Here is a 21,413-nt window from a genome sequence, read left to right as displayed (position 1 = left end):
TCATGAGAGGAAGCTTAAGTAAAGGCAGTCAAATCTTGACTCCTACTTCAGGAAGAAGCCAAAGTTAGAGGAGGACCCACTGCTTGGTCCCTCCTCTAAGATGTAACCACCACCCGCTTCCTCCACTGCTGCTGCAAATATGTTGCTGCTTCTCTCATGTAAAGGTTAGGCCTTTTGCCTGTTTGTTATTCCATGCATTACTGTGTATACATAAAATAATATATCATACATTCAAAGGTCCAACTTAATGTCAGAGAAATGTATAACATATACATCCTGAAGTGCTTTTTCTTTGCAAACATCCATGAAAACAGAGAAGTGCCCCAAAGAATGAACGGCAGATAAACATAAAAACCCCAAAGTACCCCCCCATGACTCCCCTCCCTCCTGCGAGTAAGCAGCACCGAGCAACAATCCATCCTTCCCCCACCGGCAAAAAAAAGCAAGCATCAGTACCACCACCAAGCACACAGCGTGAGCAAATCATTAGCAAAGACACAGACGTGCAATTACCCTAAAAACTTTGCATTTCATCCGGCATATGACATACCACAGATTCTCTCTCCCTAATAAGGGAGTAGAAGGTGTCTCCATTTTTCACCAGTGAGCGGGAAGACAAACAACTTACTGGTTTACGATGTTAAAAGTCTGGTACATTGCTTTTTCAAAGCTCTGTGTCCGAAGATCGCAAAGATCTCGGGTCTTTGGGCCCACAGCAGATATCCTGACTCCCCTGACGACATGTGGCTCTCCTGCCATGACACTGATCATCGATCCGCCCGCCTCCAGAGCCCCAGGTTCTTAGACTTCGGAATTCGAGCTGGACTCTCAGACTGAACCCTCCGCGTGCTGAACAACAGCCAGTTATAGAACCCCGAGAGTGGGTCCCATTCCTGCAAAGAACTGAAGTCAGCATGTAACTATTTCGGGTTTGATTTTTTAAATCAGGCATACAAGTCTATCTACATAATATTATAATGACCCCACATAGTGCTGATTTACATTGCATTCCATTTCCGAAGAACACATCCTCAATGTTAAGCAGGGTCTGAGTGTAATGTCATACAAATTTGGTTAATGTCACTTAGCAGCAAGAGTTGTACCTGCCAGTAAAAAGCCAGGAACAGGTTTCTAAAGGACATAAAAATAACATAAATATAAAAGAAGAAGCAAAGAAAAACAAAATTGGCAGATACTGGCAATAACAGGAAAAGATACAAAAACAATATAAGATGATAATGATAGTAGGAGCTACAAAAGATTGTATGTAATGAAGCATAAGCATGAGTGTGCTCCGCTATTTCATTATCGCTGATCCATTTTTCCTCTTGTCCCAATCTCTTGCCTCCCCCTCCCTGTATCCCTTCATGTCCTGATTTTACTTAATGTGAGATTTAACAACAGTTGAAAAGCAGCTTTTATATATACAGACAGCTTTTTTATATATTGTGCTTTTTGTTTGTTTTGTATATTTGTCATTTTGTGATATTTTCTGATTGTGGGGTTGAGAATGAAATGGGGTAGAAATTTTTCCAGGTGTGACATGTATTTCAATTGTGAAATTCAGTTCCATTGACTTCAGTGGAATCAAGTTTTGAGAAACAATTAAATGAGCAATCTATTGTAGCACAAGCAGTGGAGATTGAAATTTTGCCTCGTGTTCTGTAACATAATTCAAGATATTCAATATCTGCAAATTTTTCAATTGGACATCAAATTACAAATATTTTATTCTATCAACATAGCCTGGTATGAATTAGATTAACTATTAACCTGGAGAAATTTTTACTTCATATTTCTGACAGAATTTGGATTGAGAAATAATTCAAATAAGGAGAACAACTTACTTCTTGTGGAGAGTAATCTTTTAATGATCTACCCAGCATCTTCACACTTTTGGTCAATATTCTTTTATTTCTTTTAGTGGTACCAGTGCTATGCTGGGTTATAGGTTTGATGTTATCTGTAATACTTGCAATTATGTGCGTTATGTCTTACCCTGTCGATTACTGTTTTAGTGTTATGTGTTGAAAAACATCTTTGTGCATTGTAATATATGTGCAAAATTTGAATTATAGGCTTGAGCATTAACAGACATTAGTAAAATAAGACTTAGCTACATTTGATAATAGATGGTGACCGATAAACAATAGTTTTAAGCAAACAGAAGGTTGTAAAATCAGCTTTTGAAAGTAATTAGAAGAGGTGGAGTTTGAGAGTTTATGGGGTCATTTCCCAAGCATAGGCTATAAACAACTGAAGGAATCATGCAAATAAAAAAGTATTCTTTTGCAAACAAGTGCATTTTTTATTTCAATGGAATCATATTGAAGAATTGATAGGTATTGTTAAACTACATAAAAACTTTGATAGACTCTCCTTTGGAATACAGGGCATAATTCCACTACAAAAGGAGGTATCAACTTTTCAAAAGAGAATTAGGAGGAACAAAATAGAACTAAGGGTTTTATTGGGAAGGACATTTGAAAAGAAAAGAAAATGAGTAAGCTATAGATAGCTATTTAAGTATTTAAGGGAGAAAGAAATTAATAGATATACTGATGGAATTAGATAAGTTAAGGAAGGAAGAGGCTTTTTGTGTATAAGCATCAGAAAAAAGCTGTTGAGCCAAAGGCCTGATTTGTAAATCCTGTAAAATTCCTTAAGATTATATGTATTTTACTAATATATTTTGCTGTTAAAATATGTTTAAATGAAGCTTACAACAATTCTAATAATGTCTTTAAAGTGTCTGAAGTTGCCAGAAAACCAATGCCTGAAAAAGTTGCTCCAATCACCTTTGCAGAAACCAAAGTTATTACAGTAAAAGGTACTAAACCAACAATTTCTTCAACTGCATAATCTTACCATGTGTATTACTGATGATAATCTCAATGTGCCATAGATGTCATCCAGTAACCAGAGTCTTCTGTTTCTAGTGCTGTAACCTTTTTCATCATGATCTTCTATGTTTCTTGATTTTTTAATGTCTTCTTGTTTTGTGGCAGTTTTGTAATTTTTATGTCCATTTTTGTAAAAGTGTCACTTCATTCTATGTGGTAAGGTTTGTTTGTTTCATACTTTTGTCTATATTTTTAAACTTTGAACTAAAATTATGAAACTTTTTTCTTCAAACTCTCTGAAGCTTTCAAGAAGACTATACCTGAAGAGACTATGGAAACTGAAAAAATGATTTATGATGAGGAGATTATTGAGTTTGATGAGGAGATTCCATATGAAAGAACTGATCAGGTTGATGGCACCATTTTAGCCAAGGAGGTTGTTGATACTGATGAGAACGTTTTAGCTGAAGAAACTGTCACAGTTGATGAATCCATTTTATATGAGGAAAGTGCAGAAACCTATGAGTTGATTTTACCTAAGGAAACTGTTCAGATGGAAAAGATTTTAGCTGAAGAAATATTTGAAACGGATGAGAAGCTTTTACAGGAAGCTGTTGAAGCCGACGAGATAATTTTATATGATGAAGGTGTTGAGCCCACTCTGAATATTTTACGGGAAGAAGTTGTTAAAATTGACAAGAAAATTTTACCCAGCAAAATTACTGATACTGATAAGAAGATTGCACAAGAAAACATCGTTGAAGTTACACCTCCAATAAAGATGCAAGTTACTACACAGAAAGGTATAAAATTAATTTATTGGAAGATTCTGTTTAAAAGTAGCTGCTGAATCTCACAATCAGTGAAAATGATTATGAAGGTTCTTTACAAGCCCCTTCCTTACTTGTTATAACGTTTTATATCCAGTGTTAACAACTTCATTTCAAATGTTTTCTAGTTACACTGGATCTCTTCTTTCTTGTCTTGCTTTGCATCATGTTATTGAGATTTGTTTTGATGCTTTTGATTTTTGAGAACAAAAATTTTTGGACTACTTCATAAATCCCATCTTATCTAAATGGAAATTCCTTCATTATCGCTGGTTACTAGGTGAAGAGTCTCTCTCATTAAAGATATACTACCAGCTAAATCTTGATATAAATCTTGACTATGATAGGCCTTGTTGGAGATTAATCACAAAGACTACATAAGAAGTAAGACTGTACAGAAAGATTTTTATTTCTTGCCCAACTGAGATCAGATTCAACATTACTGTAATAATTCTGGATGACTTCTAATGGGCCCAATGTTTATTGTTACATCTTTACCATTATTTTGATTATTGTTCCTATATGTATCTATATGTGCAAATTTAAATGATAAAAATAATTAACCCTCAAATATTGCTTATTAAATTCATCCAATAAAATAAAGAAATGGCTATTCAAATTGCCTTCATTAATAATGTTCCAAAAGACCATAGTTACTTCTGGAACATTGTTAATAACTGAGCATTAAACATGCTCATTTGTTTTAGTGAATATTGCCAGAGATTTAAAACATATACATAAAAACTAAACATATGAATAAAAATATTTTTTGAAGTGACTACAGTTGCTGAGAAGATTGAACCTAAAGATGATCTAGTCACTGTTCCAGTGAAACAAGATTTGGAATCGATGGAAGGTACACAAATGAGTGTCACTCATCATCTTGTGTCACTGGTGCAAATTCCATACTACATTTTACATTTCATCACACTTAATCATTTACTGTTGTTTAATTCTTGTTTCTCCATTCCATTGCTTAATTAATGATACTTGCCTTTAATTTTCTTTTTTTATTAACTCATTTATTGTCTTAATTTTACCACCAGGAAACATTTTTACAGTCTTAATTGGTAATAAAATGTTATAATAAATGTAAATGTTGTATAGTAACTCTGAAACTGAAATTGAATCTCATTGCGCTTGATTACTTCTTTGAAAATTTAAGGATAGAGACATTTAAAAAGCAATATGAATATAATGTGATATAATTTTGCAGTTTTAATTTTTATATTTTTGTTGTCTGTTCTCAATGAAAGCTATTCTTTTCTCCAAGATAGAAAGTAAATAATTTTTCCAATTGACTGAGAATATTTTTTTAAAATCTTTTTAATTAACCTGTTATATAAAGTTGAAGGATAGTGCACATCAAAATATTACCAACAAAATTTTAGGGACTGAGCCAATGAGATAACATGTAAAAATGTTTCAAGCATTATTAATAATATTAAGGATACAGTAATCTCCATATAGTCTTGTATTTTAAGATTCAACTTTTATGGTAATACAATGTTTGATGCTATTTCCAAAGAGCCAGAAACTGAAGTGCCTATTACTACACTCCCCATCACTACACCGGGGCCAGTCAAGCAACCTGCTAAAGGTACAATTTCTTGAATCCTATTGTATTTAAATTTAAAATATTCAATTTAAAAACATATTATGTACATTCTCTGTTTATATTTGTGTGTTAAATTTAAAGTTATATAGATTTCCACTGGATCCTAAATGTTGTGTTCTAGTTGTATCAAATTGTCTCTTCAGTCTACTTTAATAGTTAAAAATTATGTAACTTGTCTTGTGATTCTTTCTGTTAATGTGTTTTTATTTTTAAATTTTGTTGATTCTGGAAAAGTTTCACTGTCTGTTTATATTTGGAGAACACCAGTGTGGTTTTTAGACTATAACTTTTATTTTGATGTTAGACTGTTCTTTTTGGGGATTGCAGAAGTCTTTGCTGATTTATCACTAAATTGAATATGAAACCCTTTATAGCTGCAGAACAATCCAAGCCATCTTTGAAACTAAAACCTTCAGTCCAAATTCCAAAAGAAATAGAAGATATAGAAATTTCAATATTGAAGAAACGTAGTAAGATTCTTGAGAAAACGAAATATGAAGAAGTGAGACCCCATAAAGAAGATGACAAAGAAGTAGGGTTAAACCTCAGGAAATCTACTGAAAGCCTTAAAGAAATTGAAGCTGATGAATTGCCAAAGAAACCAGGTATAATGTTAGAAGAGATAGAAACAAAAAAAGATATAGTTTTACAGATTGTTGATGAGATTCCTAAAATAGACCAGGATAAAGAGAAAATCTCCCTTGAAAAGGATGAAACATACAAAATATTACCAAAAATAGTTAGTAGGGTACCACCAAAAGAAGTGGATAAAGAGCCAGTTGCACTAAAGAAACCTGATTACATCCCTAAACAAAAGGAAGAGACAGATAAAGTGCAATTCAAAAAGCTTGAGACAATTCCTAAAAAAGAAGCATTAAAGGAAAAACACAGTGTATCAAAGAAAGTTCATGAAATACACATTGATGAAAAAGTTATGGAGAAACAAGTAACATTGGAAAAGATTGATGATGTTCCTAAAGTTGATAAAAGTAAAGAGATACCTATTGTAACTGAATCAGAAGCAGTTCCTTTGAAGATAACTGATAGGGAAAAAAAGTCAATAAGACAAGCTAAAATACCTGGTGCTGAGAAGGAGAACATTTCCCCATTGACAAGGCCTGGAAAATTACTTGCAGAACAGGAAGAAGAGGAAAAGCATGTTGTACTGAGAAAACGTGGTACACTTTCTCCGCCTGTTGGAGAGAAAACAGAACATCCTTACCTCACAAAAGTTGATTTACCCAAAAGTATTCCTAAACCAGGAAGTGAACCACCTTCCAAAGAAGGAATATCTAAAGATGTAGAAGTTTTTCCAATTGAGGGTGTACCCAGAGAGTTCGGTTTCGAAACAACTCCATCAACAAGAGTACCTAAATTCATCACAGAAGAGATTGATATTCCTAAGATATTACCTGATAAAAAAATAATTTCCCCTAAAGAAAAATGTGATGAAATTCCTCTAGAAGTTAGTAAGGGGAAAGTTCCTGTTACAAAAGAGGAACAAAAAATGGCCTTTCTGAAAGATATTCCCTTGAAAGGAAAAACATCAGGTGAAAAGGAACCACAAAAGATTGAAAAATTGTCTGAAAAGGTTACAGCAGTTTCTAAAGAAGAAAAAACAATTGCAGGTGCTAAAATTGACAAAAGAAAAACCACAGTTTTACAGGAACAAGAGAAACAACAGGATCATGTGGGTTTGAAGAAAATAACGTCAAAAGATGTTGTAGAAGAAAAGCTACAGAAAATACCTATGAAAAAAATATTGACGCCAAAGGATTCATCTGATGTTCCATTTCTTAAAACTGGAAAGGGAAAAAGCCCAGTGTCAGAAGCAGACAAAAATCATGTAGAGTTGAAAAAGGTCTCTTCGAAAGGTATTGCTATGGAAGAAAAGCCACAGAAAATATCAGTAAAGAAAGTATTGACTCCCAGAGAGTTGGCTGATACAGCAACTTATAAAACTAGGAAGGGAGAAATTCCAGTTTTGGAAGATCAAAAGGAAAATATAGAATTGAAGAAGGTTCCCTCAAAGGAAGTTGTAGCAGAAGAAAAGTCACAGAAAATACCTGTAAAAAAAGTACTCACTCCTAGGGATGTTGCACACCTTAAAGCTGGCAAAGAGAGTTTAGCAGAAAAAGAGCAGGAAATAGTGCACATGAAGAAAGTTCCTTCTGAAGTAGTATCATCATCAGAAGACTATGAAGTAGAATCAGAAGAAATGTCAATAGAAGAATTACAGGAATGGGAGCTAACTGAAGAGGAGGAAGGTGGCTCATCAGTTGATTGGGAGTATGAAGATGATGAAGAAGTACAAGAAGGTGCAATTGAGACTCCTTCAAAGCCTTTCCAACGACGAGGTGAGGGGACTGCTGCAAATCTACCAAACTTATTGTTCATATCTTGTGCTTTAGAAAATAGATCAATGTTCCTTAATGTTGTATGTGTTCATCTTTGTTAAGTGTGTTTATTTCTCCTCGCAATGCAATTTGTTTTTGTGTGCATGAAGTATTGTCATCAATTGTGTGAAGTCTAAAATTTGTGTTTGTTGCTTGTATTTTGTCTGTGTAGTCCAATGATTCCCAAGGGAAAAAATGTCTTAAATTGCTTTAATGTCGCTATTAACAGAACTATGAATGAATTTAATCATTTTTCATTATATTCATTATTCATTATATTCAATATGATTTCTATTAAACATTCAAATTGTATGGTTATATATTTTACTCATTCTAAACTAATACGTCTTTTACAATGTTAATTCCCCTTTGGTTGCATGAATGAACTTTTGCTTAGCATATCAAAGCAACTAAAGTACCATTTTTCATTATTTTTGTGTATTTCATACTTTCATACATAATATATAATGGATATTATGTATGATATTTCAATATACTTTTACATTTGAATTACACTTTCTAGCCTTATCATTTTACCCCCACCAGTTATTATGGAAGGCTTATAACATTTTTGATTTGCAGTGTAGTAATGATGCACCGATAATTAAGTTACTGTCTCACTGCAGATGCTAAGCTACCAGCTGAAGAAGCCGGCAAGGGTAGAGGCTTTTTAAGAGGTGAGAAGGGTTAGCATGCACATAATGGCAGTAAGAATCCATGTTTGTTTGCAAATATTTATGTGTTCCTCAAGCACCAAGGAGCATTAGGTGTACACATATGCAATACAATTTCAGTGTACAGCATCTGTTTAAATGAATAAATGATAATGCTTTCTAAAGCATCCAACTTAAAAACCACGCACATCAGAGCAAACAAAGTAAAACGTTCTACTACATTTCAGTTATTTTAAAATTTAATGTCAAATCAATTTGTGTGACCTTCCAGTTACTAAATGGCTGCATGGACTGAGGAGTTTAATTTTGCATGTACTACTCTCCTGTTGGATGCCTGCAGCTCCATAAAGCTATATGATGAGTTCAACTAATCCAGTTGACACAAATATTCTATTTGTGCACTGCTGCTGTATTTTTTCTGCAATTAATTTTGCTGTGGAAGAATTGCTCTAAATTAAGTAGAAGAACTTTCTATTATGTTCTATGTATATAAATAGATCATGATCACAGTATTAGATTTGATACTTTAATGCATCTGTCATCCTCTGTTTGTGTGCAAAATGCATTGTTTTGGATTGTGTGGATTTGTTGTTACTGAAAATTACTCAGTGATATCTGAAGACTATTATTGTAGATCTATTCAAACAGAAATTTAAAATAGCTGAATGGGGTGTTATTTTTGCTGTGCAATCATTATTGCATGATGGAATGCATAGTCTTTGAATGGTGGGTTTCATGTACCAGTTAACCTCTGAGAAGGACAAAGACCAAATTTTCAGAGTTTTGGTTTCATTAGTCATTATTGAATTTTAACAACTGAAACTGACCTTTAAATGTTTGGTTCCCATAAAATGTTCTCCAGAAGCATGAAATTAAACTAATAAAATCCAATCTATTTTGTTCAAATTTGAATTTTAGCGAGAAAGACACCATCACCTGGAGAAGGAGACAAGAAGCCTCTTAAACCAGGTGGAGGGAGGCCACCTTCAGAGGAACCACCATTTGCAGGGTTCCAGCTTAAAGCAGTCCAGCTGAAATTTGTCAAAGAGTTACAAGATGTTGTGTTGGAAGAAGCAGAGTCAGTAGGTTCATCTGCTATATTTGAATGCCTGATTTCCCCATCTACGGCTCAAACATCTTGGATGAAGGACGGGAGCACTATAAGAGAAGGTCCAAAATATAAATTCACCTCCGATGGCAAGGATAGAAAGTTGAATATCATTGATGTGCAGCTTTCAGATATGGGTGAATATACCTGTGTTGGCCGCCTTGGCAAGCAAGAAAAAACATCTACAGCTAAACTAATTGTCCAAGGTATTTTGCATTCCTGTCTGATGCAGAACAAAAATGAAACTGTTCATTGTTATACGAACCTGGTGAAATTAGGGTTATTATTAAGCTAAACTGGTCAGTTAAATACTTTTACCATTTGTTTCATTTTAACAGCCAATATAATCTAAATCACCTAATTTGAAGCAATAGACATTACTAAAGTTTGTGCACAATTTTAATTAATTCTGTTTTTCCAAATCTATTTTAGAATTACCAGTGGCCTTCTTTAAAACATTGGATGAGGAAACTACTGTCTTTAAAGGACAGCCCTTATATCTAACCTGTGAGCTGACAAAAGACAAACCTGTAATTTGGAAGAAGGATGGTGAAACCCTTGATGAAACACAGACCAGATATACAATTAGTGTCATTGGGTTGCAGCGTTCCATTACTATCTCAAGTGCTGATTTTGAAGATGCTGGAGTGTTTTCTGTTGAGACTGCAAATATAAGATGCGAAGGGAAAGTTAACGTACAAGGTTAGTAAAAGTGGATGAACCAGGAGTAGAAATGCTGGAAACCCCAATCACATGGATGTTTTTATGTAAGTGAAGAAATAAGAAATGAGCATTTGAGGACCAGTTTTAGTTACTATCTTTTTATCTTCCAGAGATTGTCAGGAAATGGTTTGTCAAACCTGTCCGGGACCAACGGGTCAAACAAAAGGGAACTGCTACCTTTGAATGTGAAATTGCTAAAGACACACCAAAAATCAGATGGTTAAAAGGTGAAGAAGAGATTCCAATGGAACCCAATGAAAAATATGAAATTAAGAAATTGGGCAGATTTCTTAGTCTCACTGTGAAGAATGCAAGCCCAGAAGATGTTGGTGAATACACAGTGGAAGTGGAGGGCCAGGCTTCTGCAGCCAATCTGATAGTCGATGGTCAGTCTTCTGTTACTTGCATTAATGTATATTCAAATTCTAATATTACTGGCTAGACTTATGTTAATGATCATTATAAGTTTACTAATTTTAATTCATTTTGCCATAGCTTTTGGTTAAGTACATAATTGCAGTTTTTCTAACATGCTAATGGATGTGGCCATGGCTAGTAAGGCTAGCATTAGTTAGCTATCCCAGCTGCTTTTGAGAAGGTGGTGATGAGCTAACACCGTAAACTACCACAGTCCTTATCATCGAGCTTCTCATTCAGACTTGGGGTTGGGAGCTTCACAATTTTAACCCAGTGATGATGAAGGTATTTTCCCAAGCTGAATTTAAAGTGTGACTTTAAGTGAACTTGCTGAGATGGCATTGCAGTGCATCTGTTACCCATGGTCACCTAGATGGTAGAAATGAAAGAATCAGAAAGAGCAGTACTGTATGTGTGTGTTGTTGCTGTTGACCTTGTAGATGTGTCAGCTCTTGTACTGCTCAGCAGATGTTCAGGACCATCAGTTTTTCAGGATGGAGACAATGCAAGGACATTAGGGATGGAGGTAAACTTGATGAATCTAATCTGGTGCCTGCATCAATCCTGACAGCAGGTCCAGCTGTTTTTACAATATAAGCTGAAAGAATGTACTTGCAGACTTTTCAAGGCTTGATTCAGAAAACGTTGCTATATATACAGATAAATGTTATATAATATAAATATTTTTGAGTGAGAAATTATTGACTTGCAGTATTGAGAAGGTAAGATTTTTCTTTAATTATTTAACTTATAAAGAGAAATGTTAAAAACATGTTAATCTAACATATATAATGCTGTTCAATTTATTTTTAGGTATTGGTAAATGTCAAAGCTTCACTCCAGCTTTGACATTTGTCAAAGGCTTTAAAGGCGTTCTGGGGCAGTACCTCTACATAGCAACATCTGAAGCATAGTTATACAAAGACCTTGTCTCCATGGTGCAAGTTGACAGTGAGGTGTTCCTCTTCATTAGGAACAATTGAATGTGGGGTGGTAGAGTTCACAGACAGTGATACCAGTACTTCCCACCCAATGGTCCTATGGTCCTTCAGAGATTTTGACCTTTGTAGAAATTATGAATTTTTTTTCCATCAATATTATTCTTGCCATTAAATAATTCAAGAAATTTCAACCTACAAACAGCCATAAAACAATGTACTTGAGTAGTTTTCATTCTGTCAGCCAACAATCCAACATGGTCAGAAATATTAAAACCATCTTTGCTTTGAACATTAACTCAACTCTGGTTACCACAGATATTCATTTTTCATTTACTCCATATAATAACCCACCTATATTTAGTTATCTGTTCTGATTCCCCTTCCAGAGCTTGATAATGGGCTTTAAGTCAGGAATTTGTGAAACTGTTTTAGATTTTACTGATGTACCGTATGCCCTTTAATGAAAAATTACATTTAATCTATTTTTAGAGAGAGAGATAGACATACTTACTGAATTACAAAGTGTGGAAGTTTATGAGAAAGAAACAGCCACATTTGAAACAGAGATTTCTCAAGATGTTCCAGTTGAATGGAAGCTCAAAGGAGAGATTCTACGACCATCACCTGTAAGCTTTTCTCCAGATATTAGAACGTTATTTTGAAAAATGAAATTTGAGGGCATTGTTCTTTTAAAGGAACAGTAAATTGTATTCTCTGTTTTGTAGACTTGTGAAATAAAATCAGAAGGTAATAAACGTATCTTGGTCCTTCATGATGTGAAATTGGATCAAGCTGGTGAAGTTGTCTTCAAGGCTCGCAATGCTACATCCATTGCTTATTTGAGAGTTAAAGGTAATTAGTAATTCCTGATGAATTCAAAGTGGTTTTCATTGTAATGACAAAGGATGAAGAAATTTCACAAAAAATGGACTGACCAGTTTTTCTGAATATAGCTTTCTCTAACTATGTTTCGCAGAATTAGAAGTTGACTTTACAACACCATTAAAAGACGTGACTGTTCCAGAAAATCGTCAGGCACGGTTTGAGTGTACACTTAACAAGGAGGTTCCAAATATTTTGTGGATGAAAGGCACAGACATACTGAAGAGTGGTGAAAAGTTTGATTTAGTCAGAGATGGAAAGAAGCACATTCTTGTTATCAATAAATCAACCTTTGATGATGAAGGAGATTTTACTGCTGAAATTGAAGGCAAGAAGTCAACTGCAAAACTGACTGTGACTGGTAGGTTTTTTTCTAACATATTTAAACTACAGATTGGCTGAATATGCCTACAGCACTTAAATAACTTTGTTTACATGAAGCATTCAAATATTTTATTTCAATAAATATATAATAGTTAATTATTTTTGCTGCCATCCTCGCTTGACATTTTCTGAAGATTCAGTTTTCATCATTCTAAGTATGTCATACATTGTGTTTTCAGTGTCCATTTCGACTTTTCATGCTACTTACCATAAATCCATTTCCTAGTAACTTCCAAGAGCACTGAATGTCTCAGATTACAAAGAAATACTTACTGAAGTATGTACAGCCATAGAAGTGATGCAAAAAAAAGCACACAATTTTCCCACAAACTGCTAAGAACTAATGACCAAATATATTGCATTATTGATGATAAGCATTCGCAATGAAACTAGGGAATAATTCCCTTGCTCTCTTTCAAAAAGAGCCATCTTTCAAATTCCTTTGAGGAGGCAAACAGAATTTCAGTGCAAAATATCAATGTTTAAGATTGAAAACCCTTTATCAGAACTGTAAAAGTAAGGAAAACAAGTTAGTTTTAAGTTATAGAAAGGTAGATTGTTCAAAATAGTAAGATGAGACCACAGTTACAGTGGGTATAAGTTGCAGGTTAATAGGTTAATGAGGAAAATCAACACTTCTTCTATATAAACATGTTGGAGCTTTTTTTTAAGAGATATAGCTAAGTAACAAACCTTTTCAGTCCAATGAGCCCACAGCACCCAGTTACGCCCATGAGTCCAGGTAGCCTACTGATCCATGCATCTTTGAAATGTGGGAGGAAACCCATGTGGTCACAGGGAGAACGTACAAACTTCTTACAGTCACTGGCAAGAATTGAACCCGGGTTGCTGGCACTGTACTAGCATTACACTAATTGCTACACGACTGAGTCATCCTCAGGACCTTCTGGACTCAAAACAGAGTTCTGCTATTAATCTATTTCTAGAGCTTTGGTCTTCTGCAACAGTTCTAGATACATCCTTTCTTAATCCAGATGCATTCTCTCTACAATACAAAACCAACTTGTATTCTCTCTTTCCCAGTTCTGATTAAGGGTGTTTGACCTAAACTATTAGCTCAACTTCTCTTCCCTTAAGTGTTGTCTTACTCACTAAATGTTCCCAACAGTTTCTGTTTGTATTTCAGATTTACGACATCTTTTGTTTTATTGATTGGCAATAGCAGTTTGCCTTTCAATGTTTGTATTTGAAATGAATAATTAATTACATTATCTTAAATTGCTGTAACATTGACTGTTCATATATGACTTCATATTTCAAGGTTTGCGATTGAAGTTCATTACACCACTAAAAGATCAGACAGTCAAAGAAGGTAACACAGCTCATTTCGAAATTGAGCTCTCACATGAAAATCTCCCAGTGACTTGGTACAAAAATGAGAATAAAATTCATCCAAGCCGAACAGCTTTGGTCTCCAGTGATGGGAAGAAGCACATATTAGAAATTAAAGAAGTAACTCTTGATGATACATGTCAAATACGGGCAGAAGTTGCTCAGCTCGCCTCAAAATGTAATCTGACTGTCCTAGGTGAGCACTGAGTAAACCAATTTTTTAAATTCTGCAATTAAATGATAAGGTACCATGTATTTGTGGGTGGTCCTTTACATAATGGCACTGATAAAACTTTAAAAAGGAGAATTATGTTATTATTAATGTTCAATGAGAACTTTTGAAAAGTTATCTTCTGTTAGAGAAGCAACCTTTCTTCAGGCAGAACATTAGCAGTTATTTTTCATCCACAGAGGCTGATCCTTACTTCACTGTGAAGTTGCAAGATTATACTGCTGTCGAGAGAGATGACATCACTCTTGAATGTGAAGTGAGCAAAGAAGTACCAGTTAAATGGCTAAAGAATGGCAATGAAATCAAAACATCAAAAACAGTTTCGGTGAAAGCTGTTGGGAGACGCTGTACTCTGACAATCAAGAGAGCTGACAATAAAGACCAGGGTGAATATGAATGTGACTGTGGAACCGACAAGACAAAAGCGACTGTCAATATTGAAGGTATATACTTTATGAATAAATATGTAAATATTTTTCATTATAGTTTCTAAATGTGCAGTTTAAGCTTCAATTTTTAATATTAATGTGATTACAGCTCGCATCATCAAGGTGGTGCGTCCATTACACGGCGTAGAAATCTTTGAAGGTGAAACTGCCCATTTTGAAGTGGAAATTTCAGAAACTGATGTCCATCTCCAGTGGAAGCTGAAAGGCGAAACTTTGCTACTTTCACCTGTATGTCATTTTCTTCATTTGGTTTGAAATTAAATATTTTTTTTGGTTTTGGAATTATTGTGGGGTAAATAATTTTATTTTACAATGGTAGAATTATGTTAGTTAATTAACCACTTTCACGGCAGAATCATGATTTTAATAAGTGCTCAAAAATACATAGATAACCAAATATATTTAGGTAAGATTAGACAGTCTATTAATATAAATGAATGTCATCCAAATTTATTTTGGTTGCCTTACATCTTACAGCAATGTGAGATTATTGAAGATGGCAAAAAACACATTCTGACTCTTTACAACTGCAAGCTAAGTGATTCTGGAGAAGTGTCTTTCCAAGCTGCAAATGCTAAATCTGCAGCAACTCTGAAAGTCAAAGGTAATTTAAATTCACTTAAAAGCCACAAGTATTATTTTATTCTGCTGTTTCAGTAATTAGTGTTCAGGCTTGTATATTTATTTGTAACAATGGTATTATTTTTTTATATTTAACACTAACAGTCTAAGTTTACTTGCTGTATTTCCCTCCAGAAATTCCGCTCACTTTCATTGTACCACTTAATGATGTGAAAGTGTATGAGAAAGACGAAGCCAAGTTTGAATGCGAAGTATCTAGAGAAGCCAAGACTTTCCGCTGGTTAAGAGGAAGTGATGAAATTCAACCTAGTGATAAATTTGAAATGTTAGCAGAAGGACTAAAACATATGTTAACTATTAAAGAAGCTGCATTTGATGATGAAGCCAAATACATATTTGAAGCAGAGGATAAGAGGACAAGTGGCAAGCTACTAATCCAAGGCAAGTAAAACTAACAGTGGGTAAGTTCATCAACAGGTAAAGTTGTTTTCTTAATAATGAGGCGTGAAGTTAATAAAATTTGTTTTTCACAGGCATACGACTTGAATTCGCCAAACCGCTTGAAGATCAGACTGTAAAAGAGCGTGAAACTGCAGAATTTGTAGCTGAGCTTTCACATGAGAACATTCCAGTTGTATGGTACAAAAATGATGTCCGCCTGCATCCAAGTCGTTCAGTGACTATGAAAGACGAGAATAAGATACATATTATTACTTTCAAGGATGTGACCATCGATGATACTTCGCTTATTAAGGTTGAAGCAATGGACAAAAGTTCAGAGGCTAAACTTATAGTGCTTGGTAGGTGTATGTAAACACATAACTTAATTTACTAATTAAGTTTTGAACTAAAATACTGCATTTAACCTTCAGTGTTTCCAACTTAACTCATCTTTTGAATTTTTTAGAGGGTGATCCATATTTTATAAGCAAACTACAAGATTACACAGCTGTGGAAAAAGATGAAGTTGTATTCCAGTGTGAAATCAGTAAATCTGCTGCACCAGTTAAATGGCTTAAGGATGGGAAGGAATTGATCCTTTCAAAGAATATCCAGATTAAAGCAGATGGGAAGAAGCGAATATTAATCATTAAAAGAGCAATGAAACATGACCAGGGGCAATATTCTTGTGACTGTGGCTCAGACAACACATTAGCCAATCTAAGTATTGAAGGTAAAAATAACTGCATACTCTCTTATTGGTTGTAATGCCTATTATTCTGTGTCTTTTAGAATTGCTTACTGCTATGACTCAGAACTGACGTTTTAAGTAAGTGAAATAAATATATTTTAAATGAAGTAGCATTTTCTATTACTTTGTTTCAGAACGTCACATTAAGATATTGCGTCCATTGTACAGTGTTGAGGTCACAGAAACAGAAACTGCTCGTTTTGAGACAGAAATTTCTGAGGATGATGTACATGGCAACTGGAAGCTAAAGGGGGAGAATTTACGTCCCTCTGTGGTGAGGCTTAACATCAGAAAATTAATTAAGTGTTACCTTTTCTTTTCCTCTGTTCCTAGCCTAAAACTTTTATCTTTGTTTATTTATAATTTAGGACTGTGAAATCAAAAAGGAAGGCACAAAACATTTTCTTATACTGTACAATGTACTTATGGATCAAGCTGGTGAAGTTGATTTCCAGGCTGCAAACGCCAAAACCAATGCTCACTTAAGAGTCAAAGGTAGATATTCCATTAATGTTCTATAACTAATACAGAAAAAAGCTGCACTTCATAAGTCATTAAGATTTCCCAATATTATATTTGGTTTTGACTAATGAATATGCAAAGTGGCATGAATTTATTGACCAGCAGTAAGGTGTCCACCTAAAATCAATCAACACTTTGTTCGTGGTAGCACACAAAATGCTGGAGGAACTGGAGCTGCATCTGTGGAGGGAAGTGGACTGTCAGCTTTTCAGATTTGGATTGAGACCCTCCATCAATGCTTTGTTTATGGTTTACCGTTGGGAGTATTCAGTTACATATATACACCAAATTTGCAAGTTTAGGAAATGACAGAAAGGCTTATGATCAATTAGTATGATGCAACTCAGATTTACTGCTGGGTGATTTAAAGCAGATTTACTGTTTTTGAGGAAATAGAAAGTGTATTACAGGTTTTAAATTTACTTTGTTCATGTAGAGAGGTAAAGAGTTGCTTTAACTCTCTACATTACTTTATAGAAACTGTTTTCCTGAAACTAATAGATATAAAATGTATTTCTTTAATCTAAAGCTCGAGTGATCAGCTTACTCCGACCACTTAAAGATGTGACAGTAACTGCTGGAGATTCAGCTTCTTTTGATTGTGAACTGTCCTATGAAGGAATTGAAGTCCAGTGGTTCTTGAAGAACAAATTACTTGAACCCAGTGAAAGAGTATGTTGATATTTGTTTTCTGTTGTCACTTTATTCTTTTATACTCCATGGGCATCTTAAAAGTATTAAAAGAAGTATTTTGACTATACTTTCAAGAGTTTTGACTCCACAAGTCCACTGAACTATATGTCCATAGCGTAGATGGTAATCCTACATCAGTCATTTGACTGGGGTTTAGTGTAGTTCACCAGATCTTTCTGTGGCTAATTTTAATCACTTAACTGCTGATGAGTAGTATTTAACATATAATACTGACTATTTGACTCATTGTACACTACTGGATTACAAGTCAATAAAATTTGTAATAAGAACATTAAAAAAATTTACAAATGGAAGCAGTGGATGTTCATTCATCCCTTCAGGCTTTCTCTATTGAATAAGATTGTGTGTATAGTGTCTGAACCTACACAGCTCTGTTGGTTTGAGAAATACAGAGATTAATTACTGTCCAGGTGAAGAAATTTTTTCTCATGCTTATCCTGAATCACTGCTTATTTTGAGGTTGTAAATACTGTTTCCCAACAATCCAGCCATAGAAAACAAAATCCCTTCATCCACCCTGTCAAACCTTAAAAGAATTTTGTATGTTTCAATAATGTTTTGTTATTCTTGTCTTGAACATCAAGTCTCAATGTTTGTACTCCAAACGATCACTTGATGTGAAAAGGAATAACCTAAAAACCTCAATGAAAAGTGCTTACTTCTTCATTAACAATAGAAGCTTGTGCAATAATATGCTTAAGTAATTATGGAAAAAGATTTAAGAACTACTTTCTTTTGTAAAGCAAGGAGGTCCTTCTATCATGTAAACTAGATACATATCTTACAAACAATAAATAGATATGCAAAATATATTCATTACAATACTTGAAGTTTCTTTTCTGGGGTTAAAATAAATTTGGAATTAGCCTTGTCAAGATAGAACAAGTTAACAAGTTTAGTTTTACCCCTTGATCCTTCGTTTCTTTTTATGATTAATTCACATTCACTGAAAACAATGAAAGGAACTGTTAATTTTGAAGTACTAAAAAACTGAGATTATACGAGAAAGACTGAGATGGTAAAGTGGAATAATTAAATAAAATATAATTAACTGATATAGCTTCCAATTATTCATTTGTTAACAAGGAAAATATTAGCATACAATGAGCAATATACTACAGTTAGTTCAAATATTTAAGAAACTTTAAAAAATAATATGTATGGAAATATCATGTACACATGGTATACTTTTTACTTGCATTCCACAGTGATAAAACAGGAAGTCTTGAAGCCTTTTGCTATAAATAGCATTGTTATATAAACCCTACATTTTGAAATCTATCAAATAGTCAGAATCAAAATACAATGGTAGACTGAACTAGATAATTTGTTTGACCTAGGGAAAAATGCCTGATTATTTTGGTATTAATAACATGGCAAATAATAGTATTTGTACTTGCTAACAGTTCGAATTTTTGATTTTTGGATTAGATTGTGACTCGCATGGAAGGCAAAAGGCACACTTTCACTCTAAGAAATGTTTATTTAAATGAAGCTGGTGAAGTTAAGCTCACTGCTAAAGACTTCACAACATCTGCCAAGCTCATTGTTAAAGGTAAAAGATGCAACAACTCAAATTAATATGAAATTATGTTTTTTTCTACCACAATATATTTGGTAATGCATTTGATATAATGAATTTTCAATTATATCTTTTTCACAGAGCCTCCAGCTGAATTTACGAAACCTTTGGAGGACCAAACAGTTGAAGAAGAAGCCACAGCTACACTAGAGTGTGAGGTGTCCAGAGAGAATGCTGAGGTTATTTGGCTTAAGGATGGAAAGGAAATACATAAAACCAAGAAGCATGAGATCATTGCTGATGGAAGAGTTCGAAAGCTTATTATTCATGACTGCAAACCTGAAGATTCCAAAATGTATACTTGTGATGCAAAAGGCTTCAAGACTTCCTGTTTACTCACTGTGGAACGTAAGTAAAAAGTATACTATGTTCAGAATAGAGAATTTGGTTTGAGGAAATTTAATACAAAAGGGAGAGAAGGACTTGCCACTTGCCTCCCGTACATATATAATAGTGAATGAAAGCTTGAAGGAGTAACTACAGTGGATTCTGGTTAAATGGACACAATAAGACCAAAGCAACACACACAAAATGCTAGAGGAACTCAGCAGGCCAGGCAGCATCTATAGAAAAGACTAAACAGCCAACATTTTAGGCTGAGATCCTTCATCCGAATTGATAAAGTCTTGTCATGTTTATGACACAACACAAAACACTATTTGCAAATGACACTCCAAGCACTGTACCATATTTATCAGCCACAGAAGTGTATGTGACTGAAGCTGTTCAGCAACAGTCTCCTGTCCCAATTATGTCCCCAATAAACAAAGGGAATCCTGGCTATTTTCTGGATTTTAAATTATTTTAAATATACTTGGTATTTTACTGTTTTATAAAATAAATGTGTAAAGAAAGAAAAAGGTTCCTAATGATCAGAAAATGAAATAATGTACAGAAAGAAATGGATGAGCAGATTGCATCTCTTATTGGCTGAATGTGGAAATTTGTAGATAGCAATTCCATTTTATGAACAGATTTTCAGTAGATATTGCCAAGCTTAGTTCTAAATCATTGAGTTGAATTTTGAATTGGAGACTCTCCAGTAAAGTAGGAAGAGGAATAATTAAATAAGAGATCTTTTATAGAGAGTTCTAAATTATTGGAATGAGGTTTTGGGTGCTTTATTATAATTGTTACAATAGCCATATAAATTTTCAAAGATAGATGAGTGAAGTGATTTCATTGATAACAATGTAATCTTATAGTGGTGTGTAAAATTGATGCACCATCAATAACTCACTCTGAGACGTAAAGGCGAGATATTGGCTTATATTGACTGGAAGAAGGAACAAGCAGTGAGTGACCACCATACTACATCCTGGAGACTCAGGCCTCAATCGCCTTTATACAGGGGTCTGTGGGAGGAGCCACAGGAGCAGTCAGCAGGGGGCGAGTCCAGACAGGTATATGTAGTTCACCACAAAAATCAAGCGGGGCAAAGGATTCAAGGGCATCGATTTAATGTGAGAAAGGAAACCTGAAAATCAACTTTTTTTACACAAAGGCTGGTAACTTCATGGAATTAGCTGCCAAAGGCAATAGTTGATATAGTTTAGGGCAGTGAATGTGTCACTGAAGGAGAATTATGGAATTGAGAGTTCTCTTTCTTGGGACAGCGATAACAACACTTGGAGTGTAAAGAATTATATCACTGTTTGAGTTATGCTAAAATCAGAGAGTTGATAGAAAGGGTCGTAAGTAGAGAGGAAGACTCGGAAAGGGATAGTAATAATTTTAAAACAAGCAAAGGGGAAATAGAGTTGCTTAATTGACAGCAATTGCCTCTCAGGTATTACAGGAAAGGGAAAAATAGAAGGACATAAAGTCATGGGACAGTACAGCACAGAAACAGGACCTTTAGCCAATCTTGTCTGTGCGAAACTGTAATTCTGTCTAGTCTCAACAACCCACAAGAAGACCATAACCTTCCATAACCCTCCTGCTTATCCACCCTTCTCTTAAATGTTGCAA

General features: G+C 34.5%; 1 protein-coding gene across 1 annotated transcript in view; it reads left to right on the top strand.

Annotated features, from left to right (window-relative positions):
• ttn.1 (titin, tandem duplicate 1) overlaps nucleotides 1-21,413 on the top strand; it is a 324,448-nt gene that overhangs the window by 188,882 nt on the left and 114,153 nt on the right. The window contains 24 exon segments of the mRNA XM_059968782.1: nucleotides 2,759-2,830; nucleotides 3,146-3,646; nucleotides 4,449-4,529; nucleotides 5,202-5,273; nucleotides 5,666-7,648; nucleotides 8,314-8,364; nucleotides 9,280-9,675; nucleotides 9,902-10,171; nucleotides 10,303-10,578; nucleotides 12,040-12,176; nucleotides 12,276-12,402; nucleotides 12,527-12,793; nucleotides 14,099-14,365; nucleotides 14,581-14,844; nucleotides 14,939-15,078; nucleotides 15,328-15,454; nucleotides 15,607-15,873; nucleotides 15,966-16,232; nucleotides 16,340-16,606; nucleotides 16,759-16,898; nucleotides 16,993-17,119; nucleotides 17,676-17,818; nucleotides 19,292-19,415; nucleotides 19,524-19,790. Coding sequence (XP_059824765.1) covers nucleotides 2,759-2,830; nucleotides 3,146-3,646; nucleotides 4,449-4,529; nucleotides 5,202-5,273; nucleotides 5,666-7,648; nucleotides 8,314-8,364; nucleotides 9,280-9,675; nucleotides 9,902-10,171; nucleotides 10,303-10,578; nucleotides 12,040-12,176; nucleotides 12,276-12,402; nucleotides 12,527-12,793; nucleotides 14,099-14,365; nucleotides 14,581-14,844; nucleotides 14,939-15,078; nucleotides 15,328-15,454; nucleotides 15,607-15,873; nucleotides 15,966-16,232; nucleotides 16,340-16,606; nucleotides 16,759-16,898; nucleotides 16,993-17,119; nucleotides 17,676-17,818; nucleotides 19,292-19,415; nucleotides 19,524-19,790 — 6,633 coding nt within the window.

This window comes from Hypanus sabinus, chromosome 4 (genome assembly GCF_030144855.1).
Source record: "Hypanus sabinus isolate sHypSab1 chromosome 4, sHypSab1.hap1, whole genome shotgun sequence".
NCBI lineage: Eukaryota > Metazoa > Chordata > Chondrichthyes > Myliobatiformes > Dasyatidae > Hypanus > Hypanus sabinus.
This window is presented reverse-complemented; position numbering and strand designations above follow the sequence as displayed.